This window comes from Mastigoproctus giganteus, chromosome 5 (genome assembly GCF_048544385.1).
Source record: "Mastigoproctus giganteus isolate SK-2022 chromosome 5, ASM4854438v1, whole genome shotgun sequence".
In the NCBI taxonomy this organism is placed as follows: Eukaryota; Metazoa; Arthropoda; class Arachnida; order Uropygi; family Thelyphonidae; genus Mastigoproctus; species Mastigoproctus giganteus.
The window spans coordinates 87,950,537-87,977,259 of record NC_143579.1 but is presented as its reverse complement, the minus strand read 5'-3'; the positions used below and the strand labels follow the sequence as shown (position 1 = coordinate 87,977,259).

General features: G+C 36.9%; 1 protein-coding gene across 1 annotated transcript in view; it reads left to right on the top strand.

Annotated features, from left to right (window-relative positions):
• Window positions 1–26,723, top strand: part of LOC150085546 (putative cysteine--tRNA ligase, mitochondrial) — a 322,579-nt gene that overhangs the window by 87,797 nt on the left and 208,059 nt on the right. The window contains exon 4 of the mRNA XM_090373333.1: window positions 17,016–17,193. Within this exon, the coding sequence (XP_090229459.1) occupies window positions 17,016–17,193 (178 nt within the window). The remainder of the gene's footprint in view (window positions 1–17,015; window positions 17,194–26,723) is intronic.

Here is a 26,723-nt window from a genome sequence, read left to right as displayed (position 1 = left end):
TGGCATTGGTGTGATGCAAGCATACATGCACCTGTTCTTACAATTAGTTACCGTAATACATCAATGTGTTTACTTGTTCTATGATAACTCACAGCAGTTCTTGAAAACCCCAGCACCTTGCTTTCCTGGCTGGTGCTCATTCCAATAGAAGCAGGCATAATCTCTTTCACCTCTGCCTGAGGCTACTGTTAATTCACCCCTAGCAGTTTTCCAGCCCACTTACTGGTGCCTTGATAGCATCAACAAATATTCTTATACCTATTCTGTTAAGTGTATCCCATCCCTGTAGAAGCAGTCTCTCCTGTTAACAAGCACAGACCACACTGAGAAAAATTCCAGCCCATGAACAGTGCACAATCTCTTCAGGGCAGAATTGATTAACAAGGCTTTTATCATATAATCCCTCTGATTATCCAAGCTAATGTGGACCAAGAACAGCTCGGATATTGTCAAACTCAGTTAACACGGAAAATTTTCGTATACTGACCTTGCGGCAATGTTCCTCTCCCCTCTAGGATCTCCCTCATTCCTGCCATTAAGGAAGTACATATACATACATATGTACTGGAAGAAAAAGAATATATGTAATTACATACTGTAATTATCTTTATGGTGAAGGTAAAGAAACACCACATGACAAGCACGGCAAATTTCAGAGTGATTTACTGGTGGAACTAGTTTCCCGTGACTGCATTTGTATTGTTGCTTGCTTGGTAACCAGACGATGGGTGTTATTGGTCAGGAGTAGAAATTGAATCCCATGGGAGCTTGAACCCCTCCCGAAGTGGAGGAGGTAACCTGATCTTTTTTCTATAGAATTTGTGTGGGTGGACTAGAGGATAATTTGTTTATTATTACTGTATTTTTATTTTGTAAATTTTTTTTTATTTTTAAAGACACTCATGCACAGAACATATTTTACAATGCCAGATATCCTACAGTCACTTCATCTACACCTAGCTCTCTAGCCAGCTTTTTAATTGTTTCGCCCTTGTCTACTAAAAAACATCAAACTTACTCTAATGAAACCACGACACGTTTCCATTTTACACTCATCGTACATAAAATAAAAATAAAGAAGCCATGCGGAACCAGTAAACTAATGGTAGGCCTGATGTAGCCGAGTGGTCAGGAGCTAGAGTGCATAGCACATGTTCCTTCAGTGGACCGGTGTTCAAGCCCGTGACTACTAAATACAATAAATATTTGTATTGATGATTTATTGTAAACTCTACTGACCTGGTTGTCATGCCAGAATATAAACAGAAAATTAATTTTTTTTTTTTTTAGTCACAAGCGAAATCACCTGAATGAGATGTCAAACTGAACCCGACAGATAAAACTGTTGAAGTTTTGTGGCAAGTGGATGGAGGGGGTGTGGAAGAAGATGAATCATCGAAATTGTGTGAATTAGCATAGCACAGTCTTACTCATCATACATACGAACACAAAGAACTCTTTAAGGCATCATTTAGCCTTTATGTAAAAATTGAAGAGCTAGCTTGGATAACACGGAAAATCGGGTCTCGGATAATCAGGATTCTACTGTACTTTCAATTTAATTTGTGTTCCCCCCCCCTCCATTTCATGACTTTTTTTCCAACATTGACTAGTTAAGTAGATTAGCTTGTGCTGACCGGGCTAGCCAGGTGGGTAAAGTGCCTGCCTGGCAACCCAAAGGTCGCGGGTTCGAATCCCGCCTCGGGCTTGGATCAAAGTACTGCAGAAACCTTGGGAGGTGCACTATGGCCACAGAAGCCGATGCGCCAACAACTACGAAAAAAAAAAAAAAAAAAAAAATAGCTTGTTAAGTAAGTCCGCAGATCTCTTACTCTTAATGTCATTTTTTTTTTTCCTAACTCATTACTTTTTTTCAACATTAACTAGTGCTTGTTAAGTAAGTCTGCAGATCTCCTACTCTTAATGTCACTAGTGCCAGTGATGTGTACAATAATATCACATTTAGTGCCCTTAAACGATGATATGTGCTCCATGTCATCAAATGTTGTTCTGTAGTAGTGATTATTATCCCCCCCCCCATATGGTGATGTCTTTATGTGAACATGTTGATTTATGTGAACATGATATTATTTTGCTTTTCAGAGTTTTTTGATGTTCCTTATGGTACACTTATGGTCAAAAGTTAAGTTAGAGAAAATTTTTTATTTAAATTTTTTCAAAACAATTTCCTAAATTAAAAAAAAAATTTATGCCTGATATAATTTAGAACTGTAAATATGAATGTGATGTGACAGTAATAGTATTTGCCATGTAGCGCAAGGAAGCCACAGGCTTTTTCTACTACAAAAAAAAAAAAAAAAAAAAAAAAATCCCAAGTAGATAAGAAAATATAAATTATGTTTCCCTAGTCACACAGGTAACTATTCAGTTGACCTTTGAATTTATTCAAACTGTCAGCCTCAACTAACTGCGAGGGCAACTTGTTCCAGAAGTCAACAACTTGCTGACTAAAAGAAAACTTTCTACAATCTAATCTAAACCTGAACCCCTGTAATTTGAATTTATGACCCTTAGTTCTTGAATTCTTTATAATATTGACAATTCCGCCTTCATTTTACTAACCACTCTCAGAGCCTTATGAACCTCAATCAGGTCACTTCTGAGGTTCCTGGTTGCCAAGCTCTGTCCCACAATCAGAATCTTTCCTCATACTGTTGCCCTGCTGATCTCACCATTTGAGTTGCTGTCTTTGAACCCTTCAAAAGCTCAGTGCGTTTTTTCAGGTGATATTATGATTTTAAAGTAACATCAGCACCACTCATTTCTAATGTGAAGTAGATTTTCTCTCTAAGTAGAGTGCAGTATAGATAAGTGATAAATGCTTTTTATTGAGGTTGGGAATAAGATACATGTAAAATTCAGATGGATGCCATACAGGGAATGAAATCTTGAAAAAAAGTTAACTGAGACAGTTGTCAGCTTAAAGTTTGACTATGATTATGTAATTTTAAGGACATAAAATAAATTCCACTTATATATAAAGTATATAGAATGCTGGGAGAAATTTTTAATTTTCTGAAAAAGTTGTTAGAAGTGAAAAAAGATTTCAAGCTAGTAAGAGGACAGTATGTCTCCTTACCAGTTTCAAGTTATCATAAAGTGAAGTACATAGAATTACTGGAAAAAATTTCATTTTTCAGTGAATTGAAAAAATCCAAAATACCAGTAGATGGCATGTCTCCTTTACTAGCTTAAAGTTATCACAATCTGATAAGATTAATTTAGAGGAAGAATAAAATAGTCTACCTAATGAAGTGAAGAAGAAAGTGTGCATTGCATATAACACAGATACATCATCATCATCCATTTTCAATCCACTGCAGGATGAAGGCCTCTCAAGAAACTTTCCAGTTCCTTCTGTTTTGTGCAATGGCTATCCATTTACTACCCACAAACTCATGAATTTCATCTGTCTATCTCCGTCGTTGTCTTCCAGGTTTTCTTCTAGCTCTTCTTGGGTACCATTCTGTTATTTTCTTAGTCCATCTGTCATCATGTCTTCGAGCTATGTGTCCTGCCCAAGACCACTTTAGTTTTGATAAGAATGTCCTTTACTTGAGTTTGCTGCCTATTCCATGTGTTTTTCTTCTTAGCTAACAGTCTGATTCCCAATATAATTCATTCCATTTTTCGCTGTGTAGTTCTCAGCTTCTCTTCCATTCCTTTGGTGAGTGCCCAAGTTTCACTTCCATAAGTCATGGTTGGAAGTATACATTGGTTCATTATTATACCTTTCAGACAAACTGGGATATTGCTCTTCAGTATATGACTATATTTCCTGAATGCTATCCATCCAAAATTTATTCTTCTCTTGACTTCCAGCCATTTATCATTATTACAGCTCATGACTTGTCCCAGATAAGTATATGACTCCACCTTTTCAATTACTGCTTCTTCAATCATTATATCCCTTTCTGTGGCTTACTTGTTCATCATTACTTTTGTTTTAGCCATATTCATCTTTAGTCCAAAGTCCTTACTAACTGGGCATAACTGATTAAGATTTTCCTCTAATTCTTTGGGATCATGGCTTATGACCACGATGTCATCTGCAAATCGTAAATGGTTTAGCTACTCGCCATTCACGTTGACTCCTTTCTGCAACCAGTAAACAACTTCGGAGTTATTGTGTCTCCTTGTTGAACTCCTTTCCCAATTTTAAATTTACTACTGTCTTTGTATAGTCTAATAAAGGAGGTAGCATTCTCATATATTTTCTTAAAAATCATAATATATGGGGTATCTATGCCTTGTCTTTCCAGTGCCCGAAACATTGCCTTATGCTGTATGGAGTCAAATGACTTTTCATAGTCCACAAATGCCAGGCATAATGGCGTTTTATATTCATTTGCTTTCTCCATTAGCTGTGACATTACGTGAAGTGATCCATAGTTGAGAATCCTGTCCTAAAGCCGGCTTGCTCTTTCGGTTGATTCTCATCAAGTATTATTTCTAATCTGTTACTAATGACCTTTGTGAACAACTTGTAGATGTGGGATAACAAGCTAATTGGTCTGTAATTTCCAATTTCTGATTTATCTCAGATACAATAGAACCCTGTTAAGAAGTTTTCCAAGGGAGTGGAGATTTAGTCCTTATGAGGGGGAAAATGATCTAAGGGTATGAAATATTAACCACACAAATAAAAATGAAAAGATACACATACATAAGTTAAAGATGATTTTTAAGTACTATTTTAGAATTTGTAAATATTTTACTCTGCCAATGGGAAACATTTTTAAACTGAGGATTTCTATTGCTTCACATTCGGTTCATTAAACTCATTACCAGTTTGAAAGATGAACTCCTTTGAAGTTCATCCTTCCAACTTTAACCCTTCAAATAAGAAAAATATAATTAATAATTATTATACTTATATAATCAGTATAATTGATAATTAATATTTGTGGCATTAAAAGAAAATTGGCAAGAGGGATGAATAATTAAGGCTGATACAGTAGATAGACAAAAATACGGTAATTCTTTAAAGAATTACCAAAAATACTAATGCTAATCTATAGAAATAAATAAAATAGTATAAATTCAGCTTTCAACATACCTTAAAAGGTCACAATTACAATAAGTCACAGCAACAATCCACTAAGTAATTTAGAACTGTTCAGACCCATCAGAACTTAACAGAAAGTGCTTCACTGTGCTTCACGTGGTTGATGATATCCATTTATGGATGTCAATGAAAACAATTGCAATATGTCATTTCCATTATATCAAAATGCTTATACTAAAAAGGTTTTAGGGCTGAAAGCTTCTGACTATTGAAAATTCACTAATCGAACAATTTAGTGCATAGCACCATTTTAGTTCATAGTAAATCACCGAAGTAGGCAAAATGGCATCGTTTTTGTTACTCCTCATATTGTGAATGCCTTCACGAGCTGCCCTGATATCGCACTACATTGAATAAGCAACACTTCTCCAGTGGAGAAGACTGATGTTACTTATTCTCTGCAGATACCACCACTGATATCTGCCAAGAATAAATTATATTAGTCTTCTCCACTGGCGAAGCATTGCTTATTTGAGGCAGTGCAATGTTAGTGCAACATTAGTGCAACTTGTTGTGAAGGCATTCGCAATATGAGATGTAATAAAAACGATGCCATTTTGCCTACTTCAGTGATTTTCTATGAACTGGGTTGGGTGTTGGTATCTGCCAAGAATAAGTAACATTAGTCTTATCTACTGATGAAGTGTTGCTTATTTGAGGTAGTGCAATATCAGGGCAACTCGTGAAGGCATTCAAAATATGAGGTGTAATAAAAATGATGCGATTTCACCTACTTCGATGATTTACTACAAGCTAAAATGATGCTATGCACTAAATTTTTCGATTACCAAAACGTTTATATTGTTTAATTTTTTTTTTAATATAAAAATAAAGGATTTCTATATTTATAAAATGTATTAAGTGGGAACACATGTATTAAGTGGGAAAACAAGAATGCACACTTTGTGTTCTTTTTCATGTACTTTTTATGTGGAAAGCTTTTTACCCAGGAAAATAATATATTACTATGATATAGAGTTGATAAACCTAGTACAGGGGGAAACTTCTTATACGGGAATTTCTTATCCATGTTCTGCTGTATTTTGAAAGAAGTGAAATGAGAAATTTGGCTGCTGATGCTCTATCTCTTCAGGCAGATGCTGGAAGGCACAACAGTGGGTGAAGGAAGAACACAGTTTTGATAATCCCTTAACTTAGCAAGGTCTGACTTCAGCAGGTGTAAGCAGACGTATTCCTGACCATTAAGCACCTGAAACTTTGGGGAAAAAAAACCAAAAATGCACAAGCACAAATATAAATACTCACAAACAGTTTCTTTAGCAAGGAGAAATGAAAAGCATACAAAGTAAACATAAAAATGCTTAAACTTAATAAAATATTACAATGATATAGAGTTGATAAACCTAGTACATCCGGGGTGGATGGGTCTATCCAGTTATATTAAAGGAGGCAGCAAAGGAAGTAAGCAGACCCTTAGCCATAATTATGAGAGCTTCTTTGGACTCAGGGAAGGTACCCATGGACTGGACATGGGCAAATGTGACCTCAATTCACAAAGGAGGATCAAAAGGCTACACAAGTAATTATAGACCTGTTAGTTTAACTTCTGTTCCAGGAAAATTAATGGAGGTACTGGTTAAAGAAGCACTGCGGGATCATCTAGACAAGACTTCCTTTATAGCTCAGACACAGCATGGTTTTGTTAAGGGAAAGTCTTGCCTGACCAATTTGATTGGATACTATGATGCAGTCACAAAAGAACTGGATTCAGGGAATAACTTTGATATTATATATTTGGATCTTAGAAAGGCTTTTGATACTTTGCGCATGGAAGACTTCTGCACAAATTGGAGCAGTGTGGCATTGTAGGCAAATTGCTGCTATGGATAAAGGGATGGTTGAGTGGGAGAAGACAGAGAGTGGTAATCAATGGACACTGCTCATCGTGGACTAATGTTATTAATGGAGTCCCTCAGGGTTCAGTGGTGGATCCATTATTGTTTTCTGTATATATAAATGATATTGATGATGGTATATCAAGCTTAATGTCCAAGTTTGCAGACGATACTAAGCTTGGCACGGTTATTAAGGACACTACTGACACTATGCTGCTGCAACAGGATCTGGAAAGGTTGAGCAGATGGGCTGAGAGGTGGCAAATGAAGTTTAACATTGACAAATGTAAAGTACTACATATTGGAAACAGTAACACCAGAGCAACGTATCAACTCTGTGGTACTACAATACTGACAGAGCCAGAGAATGAAAAGCACCTGGGGGTAATTGTGCAGGCAGATATGAAGTTCTCTGAGCAGTGCAGATGGGCTGCAAGATTAGCTCATGGTGTCTTGTTAATGATATACAGGAATTTTTCTAGCAGGGATAAGGAGGTGATTATTCCCTTGTATGAGGCAATGGTCAGGCCACACCTTGAGTACTGTATACAGGTCTGGAGGCCTCGTTTCAAGAAGGATGTAGAGCTGCTGGAATGAGTACAGAGAAGGGCAACAAGATTAGTGAATGGAACAAAGGGTTGCTCTTACAAAGAAAGGCTTAAGTTTTGCAAATTACAGTGTCTGGAGACTAGGCACCGGCGAGTGATCTGATAGAGGTGTATAAAGCCTTGAATGGTTTGAACATGCTCAATGCCGATGGGATTCTTCCTCTTGCTCAGAATAATCACCTGAGAGGGCATAAATTCAAATTGAGGAAAGATAGATGTGCGGAAATTTGCCTCTAGCCAGCGGGTAGTTGGTTGGTGGAACAGACTTCCATCCCTTGTTGTGGAAGTTGATAGCCTAAATAAGTTTAAGGTTCAGCTGGACAGGTATTTCCAACGAATGGAAGGGTGAAATGTGGGAGTGGTTCTTTTTTTTGGCTGATGCTGCAGAAGCTTGCTTTCTTGCATCATATGCCTCTGCTAATACTATATGGTTTGAAATTATATTATATACTGTATTCTGACCAAAGGTGTTGTATGTGGAATTTATGTGTCCCTGCATTTTTGGTTAAGTTTTCATGGTCTTGGCTTCTTTGCTGGTCTGTAATCTGTTTGCTTACTAGTTGTTGTGATACTTAGCTCAGGCCTTGCTGGATTGAAGGTTTGTTGAAACACTGTGTCTTTCCTTTTCCCACTCTTATGCCTTAATCATCCTCCTGAAGAGATGAGGCATTGACAGCAAAATCTATCATATCGTTCTTCCTCCTGGGTGTCTCTATTTCTTCTTTAAATATAATGCACACTTCTTTCCTTACTGCATTAGGTGGAATTTGTTATTTTTTCTCTAAATTTACATATTCAGCTTGTCGTAAGTTTAAGCTAGTAAAGGAGACATATTCCCTCATTCGCAGTTTTGAGTTTTCATGTATATAATTTCTACCAGTCATTCTACATACTTTATAGATAGGCAGACTTTATTATATTTCCTTAAATTTAGCATTATCATTGTCGAACTTTAAAGTGACATAGAAAGAGACTATCCATCAGTTGACTTTTTCATGATTAATTTTATGTTAACAGAATTCATATGAGATTAGTTAGAGTTGGCAAAATTTTGAATGCAGTATAGATGTTGGGGAGATTTGGGTATCCTGATGTAATTTAACGCAATAAATAAAAATGTTACGGATATGATTTTATCACTGCAATATGCAAATCAGACAAGCTGTAAACATGCACGCTATAATAGCATGATGCATTTTTAGTCCACTGCAGCACAGAATGTATCTGATTAGTTTTCCTCTTTGTGTTGAATGCAGCATAGACACTTGAAAGAGTTGGAGCTCCAGATTCCTGGCGCACTATGGCCATAGACGCCCATGCACCTAAAAAATTCTCAAACAAGCAAACAAACTCCAGATTCCTATTGAGAGGATGGTTGCAAAGCTGAGAAGCCATTATTTATTTATTTAATCGTGTGTGTGTGTGTGTGTGTGTGTGTGTGTGTGTGTGTGTGTGTGTGTGTGTGTGTGTGTGTAGTTCCTGCCAAATTATGGTATTTCCACTGTGTATTGTGTGAAGATATTGTACCCAGCAAAGCTGATTGTTGAAGTAGTGTGTGTGTGTTTGCATAGTGTGGTGTAGGGTTATGCTGAGTGATTAGCCACTTGGTGCAGAAAGATAACCTTGCTTGTTATCATCCCTGCTCTCTGGAGCCAGGCCATCTGTTATCAGCATATTGAGTATAAAACTACAGTTAAGAAAATCTCACCCCATCTGACACAACGACAGGGTTAAAAAAAAAAAAAAAATCTCTGACATCCTTAGTTATTCTATCTCAAAGAATTATTATCCAGCTCATCCTTTTTACCACTTTCTCGGTTTGTTGTCTAGCCAGTTGCAGCAGCGCTCTCTAATAGCACATCGGACACATTTCTGATAACACAGAATGAGAAGGATAACAGTTATTACTTAGGCAGCTGACACAAACCAGATTACTGTTTACATTATTGTAAGCTTCATGAGAGTGTATCCTTTTTGCACAGTATCCCTAAACAATAATCTGTACTTCAGCAGTGATCTGCAGTGTGCCATAGCAAAGACATTTATAACAAAGAGTCATTAAATAGAAGCATTTGAATAAAAAGCTGACCAATGAACAAAAATCCTTTGGCACATATGTTTGTCAGACTCCTTATTTTCAATGAAGTTTCTTTTCCAGTTTCGATCACTCCCATCTTTGTTAAGTGTCAAAAATCTAATCCTTGAATCCCATTCAGGCTCAACCTGTGTAATATTGAAATCCATAAAATTACCATCTGATGTGTTACAGATAGTAATTTCATGGTTATGCAATAGCATGAAGAGACTGATGTTTTGAGCAAGTTCTGGGACAGTCATCAACAGTTGCACCATTCAAGGATGACATCCAGGTTCTTCCCTCCACTTTCTACTTCCCTGCATCCACAAGAGTGACAGTTTCAAAAGCAAACTGTATTCAGATGGCTTCAGTAAAGAGGATTCTGGAGACAAGACAAATTTTATCATCTGTAAAGTTCTTTTCTTTATAGAAAATTTATGATTGAGCCCGGAAACAATTTGCAGCATGTTCCCATCTGGAGAAGAACAGGGAATACATGTCCATCCATATAGCATCAAGGAAAGGGATCACTATATACTGAAGAGAATAGGGAGCATGCTTCCATTATTCTAACATCAAGGAATAGTATTATTCTCAATTAAAGTGAACAGTACATGCTCTCATCCATCTAACATCAAGGAAAGAGACCACTATTGCTCTTCAAATAGCTTCTAGTGTTGGGAATGTTCAAGTTCATAATAACTGCAGTGATACCACACCAACTTTTATAAACTTTTATTAAAATAAAATAGTATAATTAGAACTGGATAAAATTAAACTAGTAATAAAATAAGATATACTGTCTGTACAATAAAATAAAATAAGAAATGTACAATGAAACAAAACACAATGTAGATCACGGAATAAAAGTGTTAAAAACACAACCATAGCTTTCAGAGGTGTCCGCCTTCTTTATCAGCAGTCCCTGTTGATAAAGGAGGTGACGTCTCTGAAAGCTATGGTTTTTAATGCTTTTATCGCTTTTATTCTGTGATCTACATTGCGCTTTATTTCATATTTTGTTTTATTGTACAGACAATGTATCTTATTTTATTACAAGTTTAATTTTATCCTGTTCTCATTATACTATTTTATTTTAATAAAAGTTTATAATGGTTGGGGTAGTATCATTGCAGTTATTATTATGAACTAGACCACTATTGTGGTCTAGTTCATAATATCTTGGTCTTGAGAGGCATCACGATAAATGACTGCATCAGTCTCTGTGAGAGCACCTCGCCTAAACAAAGATGATTCTTCCCCCCTCCAAAAAAAGAGATGTGGGTGTGCACCCTCCCACCTTAATCGTTGAGTCCTTGAGACTTTTCAGATGTGCCATAATTCTTTATTCAGCTCCAAAATTCATTTACTTGGATGACAATGCTTTTCCACATATGGCTCAGTTGATCAGAAAATTAGTTCATAGTAAGGATACCTACAGTGTTTTTTTTTTTTTTTTTTTTTATAATCATACTATTTCTTTCTTTTGCAGTTTTTCAAGCTTCAGTTTTTTTTTTACTGACAACATCATTACTCTGTATAAAGATTTGGAGATATGGTCGGTAGCAGTGATTATTCTCTAGCTGATGTGAAGAATACAGCATTAAGCAAAAAATGTTTACAGTCTGTCCTCGTATAGCACGATAGTTGTGTTCCTAGAAACCCTCGTGCAATGCAAAATCGTGCAATATAAACAACAGGCCCTATGGGAAAAGTGGGGTTAGGTGCCGACCACCCAAGATTGAACACACATTTGGAACCAAAACATTACCAAACACAATAAATAATTGGGTAATTTTAATCGTTATAAAATACTTATGTATTTTATAACGATTAAAATACGTAATAAAAATATAATATATTTTTTTATTATAATATAATAAATAATAAATATTTTTTATTATTTATTATATTTTAATAAAGTATTTTTAGTATTTTTAATACTAAAAAAAGTATTATTTTCTCTGCATTCTTTCTAATTCTCGGCGTTGCCTCATTTAGGTCTGTAGCACGTGCAATATCACATGGTCTTTCATTTCGCTCAAAGCGTTTCACAATTTCATATTTTTTCTCTATCGACAGAGGGGGGACTGGCCATAAGCCTTACCAGGGAAACCCCGGTGGGCCAGAGGCCGGTGTGATTTTGGCCATAAACCATAGTATGAGGCCACTATAAATTTTCCCGGGTAAGAATTTTTGATCCAGTCCGCCTCTGTTTATCGATATTGCTTTTTTTTTTTTCTCTCTCTGAATCTGCAGTGTCTTCACCAGGACGCTTCCTTTTCACACCTTTTAAGTATTTTACTAATTTTTAGGGAATAAAGTGCAATTACAAAACGAGGAGGCACGCTTAAACATAAACAAAGCTGCGCGTGTATAGCAACTGAATAAACAACACCGTAAAGGCCGAGATACACTATTAACACCCCACATTTTACTAAAGCACATTTCTGGGGGTTACTACCATAAAACAATAAAAACAATTTCCAGTTTCGTTTCTGCTAGTGGAATCTGTTATAAACTGGTAGTAAACTCCATCTAATTGCATTTGCGATTATATCGATAGCTGGAATTGTGTTGGTTTTTACGGTATTATGGTGAAATGTGTTTCCCCTTCACTAATATAAAAAACCATAAATACATTTTCTGAATCTTCTCTTCATTCCTATTGTGTTGCGTTCGGTTGGGGGTGATTCTGCATTCGACTGCCATTTCTTGTAAACACAAAGGCGAATCGCATAAGTGAATTCGGTTTGTGTTATATAAGATAATGTTCCCCTATTTATAAATCGTGTATGATCGAATTCGTGTAATGTAAACACGTGTTATACGAGGACCGACTGTATTGTTATCAGGGCCACTATACTCCATATTAAGCACTTGGATTATGATGAGCCTGGATGCAATCTCAAAGAAGAGGATCTCCAAAGCAGAAGTATCGACACATAAAAGATCTGCCGACCGGGCTAGCCGAGTGGGTAAAGTACCTGCCCGGCAACCCAAAGGTCGCGGATTCGATTCCCGCCTCGGGCTTGGATCAAAGTACTGCAAAAACCTTGGGAGGTGCAGTATGGCCACAGAAGCCGATGCGCCAACAACTACGAAATCAAAAAAAAATAAAAATAAAATAAAATAAAAAATAATAAATAAAATAAAATAAATAAATAATTTATTTTTTTTTTACTTGTGTAAAAAAAAAATAAAAGATCTGAATACAAATGCCTCATTTATTAATGCTTATGCAGCTGTGGCAAATTTGATTGAAGCAAAAAAGAAATGTTTGACAAACATGTAAATAGAATTATTTATTCAATTTTTTTATCTCATGCGCAGGAAAAATGACAGAAGTGTACAAAATTACAAAAATTTCCAAATTATAAAATTACACAAAGAGAGAGAGGAGACGGGCATAATGTCAGCAAGTTTTACTTTTCAAGCATCGTTGCCAGAATCAACGTCTCCAGGTAAGGGCTGTGGAAATTTAGAAGGGTTTGTTCCCAACGCATCACAAAATTTCTCTGAAGCTGCAGAATCGGCACTGGCAACTTAACCGCATACTTTAATGTTTTGGAAACTAGTGTGATGCTGGAACCTATTAAACCACTTGTTGCTTTTGCTTGAATGGCGTTGAATTTTGCTTTAATTCAGTGGCACTTGCTTCTGAATCTGATTTCGCTGTTTTGTGATCACTGCTGATCTTAAATGCGTTGATCCTTTAGCATGTTCTTTTATATGTGCACTGTCCCTTAAAATAGTATTCTTTGTTGAAGCAGTGATACCTAATTCCATGCAATAGATGACAAACTTTGTCCTGCTTTGTAATTCTTAATTAATCATCATCATCATTTCTAAATCAGTTTTGTCTCGTTTTGTAGCACTGCCAGCACTTGCACTTTCTGTTGGCCCCTTTCCCTTCAACATTGTAATATGTAAATAAGAATAAAGAGAAGATTCTGAAAATTTATTTATGTTTTTTATATGATTGAAGATTTCAGTGAAGGGGAACTCATTTCACCATAATACCGAAACGTAAAAACCCACAGAATTACAGTTATCGGTATTATTGCAAATGCAGTAAGATCGAGTTTACTGCCCTATAATAGATTGAGCTAACAGAAAAGCCCAATAAACTGGAAAGTGCAAATTGATTTTATTGTTTTATTGTAGTGACCTGCAGAAATGTGTTTTAGAAAAATATCACAAAGGCGTTCAAAATTAATTCTTATAATGGAACATATTATAACAAATAAAGTGTAATGCAATTTCCATTATAAAAATGACCTTTTAGTGAGATAAATAGCTTAGTTATATAGTGAAATTTTCAACTTCTGAGGTCTTGAAACGAATTACCAAAAAAAAAAAAAAAAACAATGTGTTATTGGGTTCACAATACTGTATTTTCACGATACCACCATTTATTCCTACGGGATGTAAAATATGTTTCCACGATTTTTTAAGTTTGCACTGGCTGGCAGAAACTTACGTAAAGTCGAATTTCCGTAAGTTGAGTATTGCGTAAGCTGGGAAGTGGCTGTAGTTTGAAATTTTTTTTTTTTTTTTTTACGTTTTTAAAATGTCCAAAACAAAATATGAACAACTTATCACTTAAAACTCTTGTTTCCTTGCTTTGTGATTTGCAAATCAGTATGTGATAACTTCCCTTATGAATATGCATAACTCTTATTCCTTCAATTGTGATATTGATATTCTTACGGGCATCAGGAAATATAGAGGATACTCTAAATTTTCAATCATTTGCAGCGTGCTTAGGTCACGTGTTCAAATTTGAATTTCAGCTTTCGTGTAAACTGTTAAAGAAAACAGCTGGCCATGTACAGAATGAAATCACATCAGGATAGATATTTTCCATTGCTTTTCTTGCTTAAAATGTTGATTATTACTTATGTAAAAGTTCTTGAAGAACAAGGAGCTTAAAAAGCTAGGCTATGGTTTTAAGTCCTTCAAAGTTCTATTTCAATTGAGTATGTCTGTAGATGGTTAGCATACAGTTATTTTAAAATTTTTTCTGGATCAAGGAGTCTGATTAGCACAGAGGTCTCAAAATTCCTCTTCCACTGTTGCTATGCACTTAGTGGAAAATGATACTGCTATTTACTGTTTGCCAATTTAGAGGCTTATTTTTTTTATTGTGTCAAAATCTTGTTTAAAATGTTATTAAAAAACCTTGCATTCTTAAAGGCAATGGTTAGTAATGAAATATAAGTTTGGATGTTTTGTAGCAAGCATGCAAAAGCTTCTTTTTATATTAAATTTCTTATTCTTGGGGTGAGATCTGTTAACAACTTTTTGTGTAAAAGTTAGACAAGGAAGATCAGGTTTAAGCCTCTACAACTTCATAAGAGGTATGATTGCTACGTTTGTCTTAGGATCTCTATAAAAGAAGTTCATGTTGGGTAATGAAATTAAATTTATTTTTGCATTTTAATTAATAAATATAAATCATTCCAGCTACTTTTTCTTATAAAATGAAATTCTGTAACTAATTTTTTATGACAAGAATGCAAAAAAAGAGTTGTTTGAATTTCAACATGTTAAATAGTTGGCTAAAAAGTTAGAGGTCCTGTTTTGAGAGAGTAACAGAAATAATCATTGCAGCAACCAGAAATGGAGTTCATGTAAGAGGTGAGGCTGGAAGTGGAAATAGTTTGTCTTGGTAGTCTCATTATTAAAAAGTTTAAAAAACATAATGAACTTCTGCAGTGAAATGCAGGTTCAGCTGATATCATTAAACCCACGTATTAATAATAACTAATAGAACGTCTAACTAAAAGTAACAGGTTAATGCATTAGCATCATGTTTGTACTTAGTAAATTACCAAATTGATAAAATGGCATTATTTTTATCGTATCTCATATTGTGAATACCTTCATGAGTTGTATGATATTTCACTTCCTTGAATAAGCAATGCTTTACCAGTGGATAAGACTATTGTTACTTATTCTCAGTGCATACCATCACCCAGACGGCCTTTTCAAGGCTGTTTGGCCTCTCATCAGTGGGTGGGTATGTACCCTGACGTTGCAATAAGTAACAGCCTAGTTATAAAGTATAACTTCACAATATGAGAGATGCCGGATGGTGTACAACAATATATACTGAAAAGATTTAGGGTTAAATCATCAACTTATGGAAAATTTACTGAATGTAACAGGTTAGTGCATTAGCATCATGTTTGTATATAGTGAATTACTGAAATTGGTAAAATGGCATTATTTTTATCATATTTTATATTGTGAATACCTTCACAATGAGTTGCCTGATATTGCACTACCTTGAATTAGTAATGCTTCACCATTGTAGAAGACTGTTGTACAAACATGATGCTAATACACTAACCTGTTAACATTTAGTGGAGTTTCCTTAAGTTGAGGTCTTAGCCCTAAATCTTTTCAGTCTGTTGTACACCATCTGGCATCTTTCATATTGTGAAATTATACTTAAACTGGGTTGTCACTTACTGTAACACCAAGATACCTACCCACTCACTGATGAGAGGCCAAACAGCCTTAAACGCCTCCATAGCCAGGTGGGCAGGAGCGGCAGTGCGTAGCACACACTTCTTGATTAGACTGGGGTTCGAGCCCATCACCACCAAATACGGAGGATGTGGAAAAGGTCAGGGAATGACCACCGCATATCCCGGAGCAATATGGCCGTAGTTGCTAATGCTCCTAAAAACCAAATAACAAACTAACAAACAAACAGCGTAGCACACGCTTCTTGATTAGACCGGGGTTCGAGCCTGTGACCACCAAATACGGGGAATGACCACCGCATATTCCTGGAGCAATATGGCCTTAGTTGCTAATGCCCCTAAAAAAAAAAAAAAAAAAAAACCCAAACCAACCAACAGCCTTAAAAAGACCATCTGGGTGATGTTATGCACTGAGAATAAGTAATATTAGTCCTCTACTAAGTATTAAGTAATACCCTACTGGTGAAGCATTACTTATTTAAGGTATTTCAATATCAGGAAGGTATTCACAGTATGAGATATGATAAAAACGATGCTATTTTACCAATTTCAGTAATTCACTACTTACACACATGAAATGCACTAACCTGTTACGTTTAGTGAATTTTTTCAGTCCTAAATCTTTTCAATCCAGAACATGTAACTTAAAAGGGCGGTGAAAACGTGACTTCATGCTCATATTTGCTTTTGATTTCTCTGAGAAGAGAGTAAAGAATTGCCATTATAGGTCACATACTAGGTAATTTTCCTTTACCAAGTAGTTTTTGCATAGGTTAATACAACATCAATGTATATAAAGTAATTAATTAATATTTAATTATAATAATCATGTGAAATATTTTTATTAAACAGTTTTGACCAATCACATACATTTTTTTGTTCCATTAGTTGCAAGTGAGTATAGATGAAGTGACTCGACATTATGAGCAAGAATTCTTTGAGGATATGAGCAAACTGAATGTTCTTCCACCAGCTATGATTACTCGTGTTTCTGATAGTATCCCTGAAATTATAGCTTTTATTGAGAAAATAAAAGCAAAAGGATTTGCATATGCTACTGAGAAAGGTAAGATTCATAGTGAGAATTCAGAAGGATGTATCTTCAAATCAGTACCACACATTTTTTGAAGTGCTTCTGAGTGAATCAGAGAAAGTATATACTGAGTGGTCACTTTATTAAGTAAATACCCTTTTCATGAAATGGAGCTACTTCAGTAACAGCATCGTATTTGTACCATGTGATGTAAACCAGGTGGGCAGATACATAGGGATGCTATATATGTGCTATTCAGTGTGAGAATGGGCAAGACAAAAATTGACTTTGAACGGGGCATTGTGTTAGTAGTTAGTGCTGGTATGAGTATTTTGCAAACTGCAGCTTGATTTTGGATTTTCACATGCAGCTGTGTCTTGGGTATGTCAAGATTAACCAAATAACATCCAGCCAACACTGTTCTTGTTACTGTTAACAGCTCGTCTGATGCAAGAGGCCAGCAGAGCTAAAAAGACTTGTGCAGGGTAACAAAAAGGCTACTGCCAGTTAAATAACAACTCAGTACAGCCAGTGGACGACTAATGAGTTATTTCAGAAAGCATATTTCTTTATACTTTGTCACAAATTGCGTATTGTATATGATGACCAAACTGGGTTCCACTCTTGTCTGCAAAAAAGAAGGTACAGTTGCAGTGGGCTCGGGAATGCAGAATAGTGGAGGACTGGTGGAAAAAAAGTTGCTTGGTCTGACAAATCCTGATTCCTGCTGTTTCATGCTGATGGGAGTACCAGAAATTTGCAAACAGTGTGAGTCCATGGACCAACCCCAGGTGTCACCAGTGCAGATGGCAGTGGGGAGTGCTTCATGGTGTATGCACATTGGGCTCTTTGGTACCAGTGGAGCAAAATTTGGATGCCACAGGCCAGGAAATTGTTTCTGATCAGGTGCATCCTTCATAGCTGTATTTTATCCATCAGCAAATGGACTCTTCCAAAAGAATGATGCACCATGTCACAAGCCTAGAATTGTACAGAAATGGCTCCAGAAATATGAAAGTGAATTCAGCCTTCTCCAATGGCTTCCCCATTCACCAGATCTCACTCTAGATGAGCACCTGTGGGATGGTGTGAAACAAGCTCTTTGGAATGATGATGTGGAACCATTCAGTTTTCACGACCATGGGAAGCAGTTGAGTGAGCATTGACCTAAATCTGTATAGCACACTGATCTCTCTTTGAGTCCACCATGACAAATCCAGGCTGTTCTGAGGGTGGGGGAACTCACTAGCTATTAGGTATTTGCACCTTTAAAATCAGGGTAACTATTTTTATGGCACCTTTTACAGTTAATATTTTTGGTCTTGCAATATTTCCTATCTTATAGTGATAATAGTTTGTGATAATATTTTTTATCACAAACCACTAAGCCTATATTCTCTGATATTGTATAATATCAGAGAATATAGGCTTATATTTAGCAAAGCAAAAGGCTCAAGCTAATGGGAGTGCTGTGGTTCAGGGGAGAACTGGGGGGGGGGGGCAGTTGCCCTCTGAATCACAGTCTATTAAAATGCACTGTTTGCTTGATGTTTGCGGAGCAGTCGGGTACGGGACATGATACTGCCAAGGGGGATGTCTTTGTGTGTGCACGATGTAAGGAGTGCAAGGAAATCAGGCGACAACTCAGCGTTGTTATGGGCCTTTATGAGACCTTGAAGGACAGGGTGGATGCCCTCGAAGGAAATAAATTGAGGGGCCCATCAAGCTCTCAGCTGCCCACATCAACGCCAGAGCTTGCACTTGGCCATCAGGCAACACAGGGGCAGCCCCCTAGGCAGAATGCGCTGGTCCCACAGGAACTAGTAGTTGTTGGTGACTCTATTGTCAGGGAAACGGGGAACATGCTTTGTAAAAAGGATAGGTGGAATAGGACCAGGGTATGTCTGCCAGGGGCAAAGGTTGATGACGTTGTAGAGCGGATATCATCTTTTAAGGGCACAAAAGGTGATATAGTTGTACATGTTGGCACTAATGATATTAAGAGTAGGAGACCGGCGGAATTACTTAGCAAGTACAGGTCACTGTTGAAAAAAAGCCGTGAATTAGGGTTGAACTTGAAAGTGTCTGCAATTCTGCCCAGGCACGATAGGAGGGAGTATATGATGAGAGCCTTGTCAATCAATTCGGCCCTGGAGGGATTGTGCAAGGCTCAAGGGGTAGAATTTTTTTCAGCCTGGACTGTACTTGTTAACAGGAGAGATTGCTTCTACAGGGATGGGATACACTTAAATAGAAAGGGTGCAAGAATTTTTGCTGATGCTGTCGAGGCAGTGTTAGGTGGGTCGGAAAACTGCTAGTTGGGGGGGATACAAGGACTAATAGATTAACAGTAGCCACTGGCAGAGGTGGAAGTGATTCTTGCACTGCTTCTATTCAAATGAGCAGAAGTCTGAAAAACAAGATGCAGGATATTTCAGAGACTGCTGGTAGTCATTGCGGTACAAGTAAACACATGGGTTGTGTTAGGGTAGCTAAGAATAGAAACAGGTGCATGTATACTTGCGTGTACACCAATGCTAGGAGTTTGGTAAATAAATTTGATGAATTTGAGGTATTGCTCAAAACATCAAAGGCAGATATTGTTGGGATATCAGAGACGTGGTATCACACAGATATAAGTAATGCGGAACTGGAATTTGGGGAATACAATGTATATAGAAAGGATAGACAGGATAGGAGGGGAGGAGGGGTTATGCTATTAATTAAGAAACACATAAAGTCAAAGGAAGTGAAGCCAGTTGACATCGATGGACAGGGCAGTGTCGAGTCAGTTTGGTGTGACATAAGCATAGGGAAATCAAAATTGAGAGTAGGAGTGTGCTATAGGCCTAATGACTCTGATGAGTATAATAATATATTGTACAGGGAAATAGAGTGGGCCAGTAAATCAGAGAGTCTTATAATGGGGGATTTTAATTTCCCAGATATTGACTGGAATTTGTGGGTTGGTCACTCGCACACTAGCAAGGCTTTTGTGGATTTATTGGATGATTGTTTTCTACATCAGCATATTCGTGAGGCAACAAGAGGGAGCAATACTCTTGATCTGATTATCAGTAGTGATTCTTCATGCATTAAGAACCTGTAGATAAATGAACCACTAGGTGGCAGTGATCACAGTGTGTTGAAGTGGGATTTACTCAAGGAGGTAACTACCATCAGAGGTAAAGGGAAGGGTTTTTGTTTTCGTAAAGGCGACTATGATGGTCTGAGACAGTATTTAAATTCTATACAGTGGGACCAACTGATGATGTTACCAACAGCAAACTCAAAATGGGAAGCATTCAAGGAACTAATCTTGGTGGCTACCAGGCTTTACATACCAACTAAGAAATATTGTTCAAGGTTTAGGCCTAAATGGTTGTCAGATGGACTAATGAGACATGTGGCAGAGAAGAAAAATGCATGGGATACATACAAATTAATGGGTGACATGGAAGCCTATGATAGATATAAGTTGGTCTGTAACCAAGTCACAAAGGAGATTAGGCAGGCAAAGGCAGACTACGAAAAATCCTTGGCAAAGGATGCAAAGAAAAACAGAAAGGAGTTCTTTACATACTTGAACTCGAGAAGGAAAGGGATGAATCAGATTGGTCCACTGGATATTGATGGTTCAACAGTTGAGGATCCTGCTCAGGTGGCTAACAATCTAAACGAGTATTTTGCATCTACATTCACACATGAGGAGTTATTCAGGAAGGAGAATGATGTAGGTAAAGTAAACATTGGCAGTGAGCTGGATGATTTTGTAATAACTGAGAGGAAAGTGGAGGAGAGATTGTTGAGGATGAACATAAAAAAGGCACCTGGGGTGGATGGGATCTATCCAGTTATATTAAAGGAGGCAGCAAAGGAAGTATGCAAACCCCTAGCCATAATTATGAGAGCTTCTTTGGACTCAGGGGAGGTACCCATAGACTGGAGATGTGCAAATGTAACCCCAATTCACAAAGGAGGATCAAAGGCTGACACAAGTAATTATAGACCTGTTAGTTTAACTTCTGTTCCAGGGAAATTAATGGAGGCACTGGTTAAAGAAGCACTGCAGGATCATCTAGACAAGAATTCAGTTATAGCTCAGACGCAGCATGGTTTTGTTAAGGGCAGGTCTTGCCTGACCAATTTGATTGGATACTATGATGTAGTCACAAAAGAACTGGATGCAGGGAATAACTTTGATATTATATATTTGGATCTTAGAAAGGCTTTTGATACTGTTGCACATGGAAGACTGCTGCACAAATTGGAGCAGTGTGGCATTGGAGGCAAATTGCTGCTATGGATAAGGGGATGGTTGAGTGGCAGAAGACAGAGAGTGGTAATCAATGGACACTGCTCAACGTGGACTAATGTTATTAGTGGAGTTCCTCAAGGTTCAGTGTTGGGTCCATTGTTGTTTTCGGTGTTTATGAATGATATTGATGATGGGATATCAAGTTTAATGTCTAAGTTTGCAGATGATACAAAGGTTGGCAGGGTCGTTAAGGACACTACTGACGCTATGCTGCTGCAACAGGATCTGGAAAGGTTGAACAGATGGGCTTGAGAGGTGGCAAATGAAGTTTAACATTGACAAATGTAAAGTACTACATATGGGTAACAGTAACCCCAGAGCAATGTATCAACTCTGCGGTACTACACTGACAGTGGTGGAGAATGAAAAGGACCTGGGGGTAATTGTGCAGGCAGATATGAAGTTCTCTGAGCAGTGCAGACGAGCTGCAAGAGTAGCTCATGGTGTCTTGTCAATGATATACAGGAATTTTTCTAGCAGGGATAAGGAGGTGATTATTCCCTTGTATAAGACAATGGTTAGGCCACATCTTTAGTACTGTATACAGGTCTGGAGGCCTCATTTCAAGAAGGATGTAGAGCTGCTGGAACGGGTACAGAGAAGGGCAACAAGATTAGTAAATGGAACAAAGGGTTGCTCTTACGAAGAAAGGCTTAAGTTTTGCAAATTACAGAGTCTGGAGACTAGGCACCGGCGAGGTGATCTGATAGAGGTGTATAAGGCTTTGAATGGTTTGAGCATGCTCAATGCCAATGGGATTCTTCATCTTTCCCAGAATAATCACCTCAGAGGGCATAAATTCAAATTGAGGAAGGACGGATGTCGGATAGATGTGCGGAAATTTGCCTTTGGCCAGCGGGTGGTTGGTTGGTGGAACCGACTTCCATCACTTGTTGTTGAAGTTGATAGCCTAAACAAATTTAAAGCTCAACTGGACAGGTATTTCAAACGAACGGAGGGGTGAAATGGGAGAGGGTTTTTTTTTTTTTTTTTTTTTGGCTGATGCTGAATAAGCTTGCTTTCTTGCATCATATGCCTCTACTAATGCTAATGCTAATGCTAATGCTAATATTTCTGAATTTTTAATATAAAATATTTTCAGTTTTTATAAGTGACATTGCATAATAATAAAGATTATTATTAAGTATTATTTATACTTTGTAAAGCAGCTATTAATCAGTCCAAACTAGATTTCAAACAGGCTAACAGTAGAAAAATGTTTCTTTTCCAAATGGTAGGCCGAGCATTCTGGTCTCTTGCCAAAGCTATTGGCCACAATTTTTGCCCATCTCTATTCCTACCTCTGACAAAACCAGATGGTTCTGTTGCCACATCAGCCAAAGATAAAGCTGACCTGCTAGCATCCTATTTTTCTTCAACTCATCTATTGATGATCTTGGTAAATCACCTCAAACCATTCCCAGTACACTCCATTCAGTGCCTCCTGTGGTTTTCTGTCAAAACGACGTCAGAAGGATTTTGATGAATCTGATGCTAAGAAAGATCCATGTCCTGATGGTATTTCTCCATTTGTTCTCAAAACCTGTGCCCCTAAACTTACTCCTGTTTTGTGTCGTCTTTTTTCACTTTCTTATTGGCACCTCTGTAGCCAGGTGGGCAGGAGTGGCAGTTCATAGCACACGCTTCTTGATTAGACCGGGTTTGAGCCCGTGACCACCAAATACAGAGGATGCGGAAAGGTCAGCGAATGACTATCGCATATCATCGGAGCAATATGGCCTTAGTTGCTAATGCTCCTAAAAACCAAATAACAACAACAATAACTTTCTTATTCCAAAGGTGTTTTTCTTTCTGCTTGGAAATTTGCTCATATCCAGCCAGTTCCTAAAAAGGTAGATAAATCCCTTCCATCCAGTTATCGTCTCATTGTGATTACTTCTTCTATTGTCGGTGCCTCCGTAGCCAGGTGGACAGGAGCAGCAGTGCTCAGCACACGCTTCTTGATTAGACCGGGGTTCGAGCCCGTGACCACCAAATACGGAGGATGCGGAAAGGTCAGAGAAAGACCACCGCATATGGCCTTAATTGCTAATGCTCCTAAAAAAAAAACAAAAAACCCAAAACTTCTTCTCTTTCCAAAGTATTGGAGAAATCAATTAATCATCAACTATCTGGAAATCTTTCATCTGATCAAGAATCGCCAATATGTATTCCATCAGTGTTGTTCCACTGGTGATATTCTGGCTTATGTTACCCATCTATGGACAAATTCAATGGAATGGTGAAACTCAAGCCATTGCTCTTGTCATTTCAAAGGCTTTTGATCGTGTCTGGTTTATAGAAGTCTTCTAAATAAGCTTCCATCCTATGATTTGCCAGCTGTTCTTTGTAGCTGGGTATCCAATTTTCTTTCTGATGGTAGACGGCTCTCTGTCTTCTAACTTCTCCACTAATGTTGGTGTTCCCCAAAGTTCAGTTCTTTCTCTCACTCTTTTCCTCTTGTATATTAATGACCTTCTTCCATTGACTGGAAACCCTATCCATAGTTTTGCTGATGATAGCACATTGCATTCCACTTACCAGTTTCTGAAACTTTGCCCTGCTCATACAGCTTCAACTTGTTGAGTATCCACTGCCAAATCTTTAAATTCTGATCTCCAGGTAATTCTCCAGTGGGGCAAAGATAACTTCATTTCAATCCTTCTAAAACTCAGTCCTGTTTTTTATCTCACAAAAAGGATTCTTGCTCCTATGCTTATTTTGATGATGCTCCAATTTCTAGGCAAGATCTTGGGGATTACCCTGACTTCTAATCTCTCTTGGTATAAAGCACATTACAAATATTGCTTCCTCTGCATCTAATAAACTGGGTTTCCTCTTTTGCTCTCTGCATTACTTTTCTTCCAAACAGTTGTTGACAGTTTGTAGTAATCGCAAATCCGGTCTACCGTGGAATATTGTTCCCACATCTTGAGAAGTGCCCCAAAAACCTCTCTCAGGCTTCTAGATTCCATTCAAAAGAGGGCAGTTAGGGTTAATTAATGTCTCATCTCTAACAGTCTCTCTCTCCACTCTCTGTCTCACAGACTTTCTGTCGCATGCCTTTTCTATAGATAATTGCATGGGTACTGTTCTTCTGATTGGCTTCTATAATTCCCGCTCTCTCTTTCAAAGCAGTCTGAACATGTGCCAAAATCAGTCAACATCCTTTTACTGTCCAAGTTCAAACTCACAGAACCAACTTTTCTTCTTCCTCGTTTATTCATTCAACTTCTTTTTTCTGAAACAACCTTCTTTCATAAGTATTTCCTGAAAATTACAATCTACGGAACTTCAAGTATAATGTCAGCAAGTATATTTTTTCAACCTTCAACCCGTGCACGATACTAAGTACTATAGGTTCTAAAAAAAAAGTACCTATACATAACAATGATCCTTGAGAATGAAAAAAAAATTTAGTATGGAAAACATATTTATTTAACATGATATACTGTAAGATAGTAACCTAATTATAAAGAATTGTGAAAGATGTGGTTTCTTTCTTTGGCAATTCTTTACTTTTTATTTTACTTTGTTTATTATTACTTATATTTTGTAGTTTACAATAATATACCTATGTAAATCTAAGCAGATGCCATTACAGAATTTTTAGTGCGAACCCACTGGAACAGTTTCACTAACCACTGGTTGGGAACTGCTGGTGTGGTATATGTGTCTGATGAATGGCGGCACCTGGAATATCAGTTCAACTCTGCCGTATTTTGCTGTGGTGATAGAGGACATGCCTGTAGGTATAAAAACAAAAGTAAACATGAAAGAAACCATTTCAGTTTAAATTAGGAATTCAATCTGAAGGAAATTTTGTTTAGAGTTAGATTTTCTTTAAAAATAGGGGAACTATTTAGATATAGATAACTTGAAATAGTTAACCACTCAACTGTTTGCAAGAAAAGGAATTATACAGAAAATTATACAACCTTAAACAAATAGATATACAAACTGTTTGCAACAAAAGAAATTGTACAAAACATTTGCAAAATTATACAATTACAAAATATACAAAAATGTACAGAATCGTACAAATAGTTATACCAAAGAAATTATTACATATTCAAAGGGGGGGGGGATGGAATTAACCATTAATGTTAATAAATTTCCAGTCCTACAGTTAATGTTCAATCAGTTCAAGACATGAACAGGTGTTCAACACAATAAATTTTACTAAATAATGATATAAATTATGATATTGTCTGTGAGATTTCATAACATTCAAGTTTTGATTAGAAACAACTAAACACTGATTGTGGTAAACTGCTTACTACCACAAGATCAAAAGAAAACAAAGGTGTTATTTAAATATAAACTTAATCACTATTTACAAAATATGAACATATTTACAAAATGTCAAGTTTTACTATAGAAGAATGTGGAGCAAACAGTTGAGATGAATGTTGCAGTTTATACAATTTGTGATACCAGGCTCCAAAACAAGTAAGTTTTTGGATACATTCCTTAAAATTAAGAATTTAGCAAAATTGGGTTTGCAGCTTGGTGAAGTTCTGCAAGAATTTGGGAATTTTGAATGAATTTGTATTGATCAATATTGATGTATTCATGTATATTACATGAATACATCAATATTGATTAATTGATAGGTATTGATTAATAAATACAGAATAGGTTTATAATTCAGACAATAACTGTTATCTTTTAAGAAAGAGTGAGAAATTCTGAAAACAAGGAAAGTAGGAGAAGAAATGAAGACAGATTCCTGACCAGGAGTAGCAGGACTGGTGACAGATAGTAACTGTGAACGAAGTTCATTGTAAATAGGGCAAAAGGAAAGAACGTGGGTAGAATCCTCAACAGAACTGCTAAGACAGAGTTCGCAGTTGGAAAGATGGAAATAATCAAGTTTAAAATTTAATGAACCTTGTCCTGTTAAATGAAAGCTAGACTGGAAGAAAACCATTTATGAGTGTTTTTATTAACAAATGCAACTTCTGGAATAAATAATTTTGTAATTAAACCTTTTTGGGAATCAGAACAGTGAAGTTGTCAAGGGTCATGAAGAATTTTTAAAATTCGTTGTTTCTCTTGTTTAGAACTGGAAGACATATCAATTTTAATTCCATTGAATTCTGCAGGAAGACCTTTATGAATGAAGTAAGGAAGTCCATTGTAAATTAAATATGTCTGAAGATAGTGAACCAGATAGAACTTGTAGGGCAGAGGTAGAGACAGTTCTGCATGCCCTAACTAGTACTAGGAGAAAATTGCACTG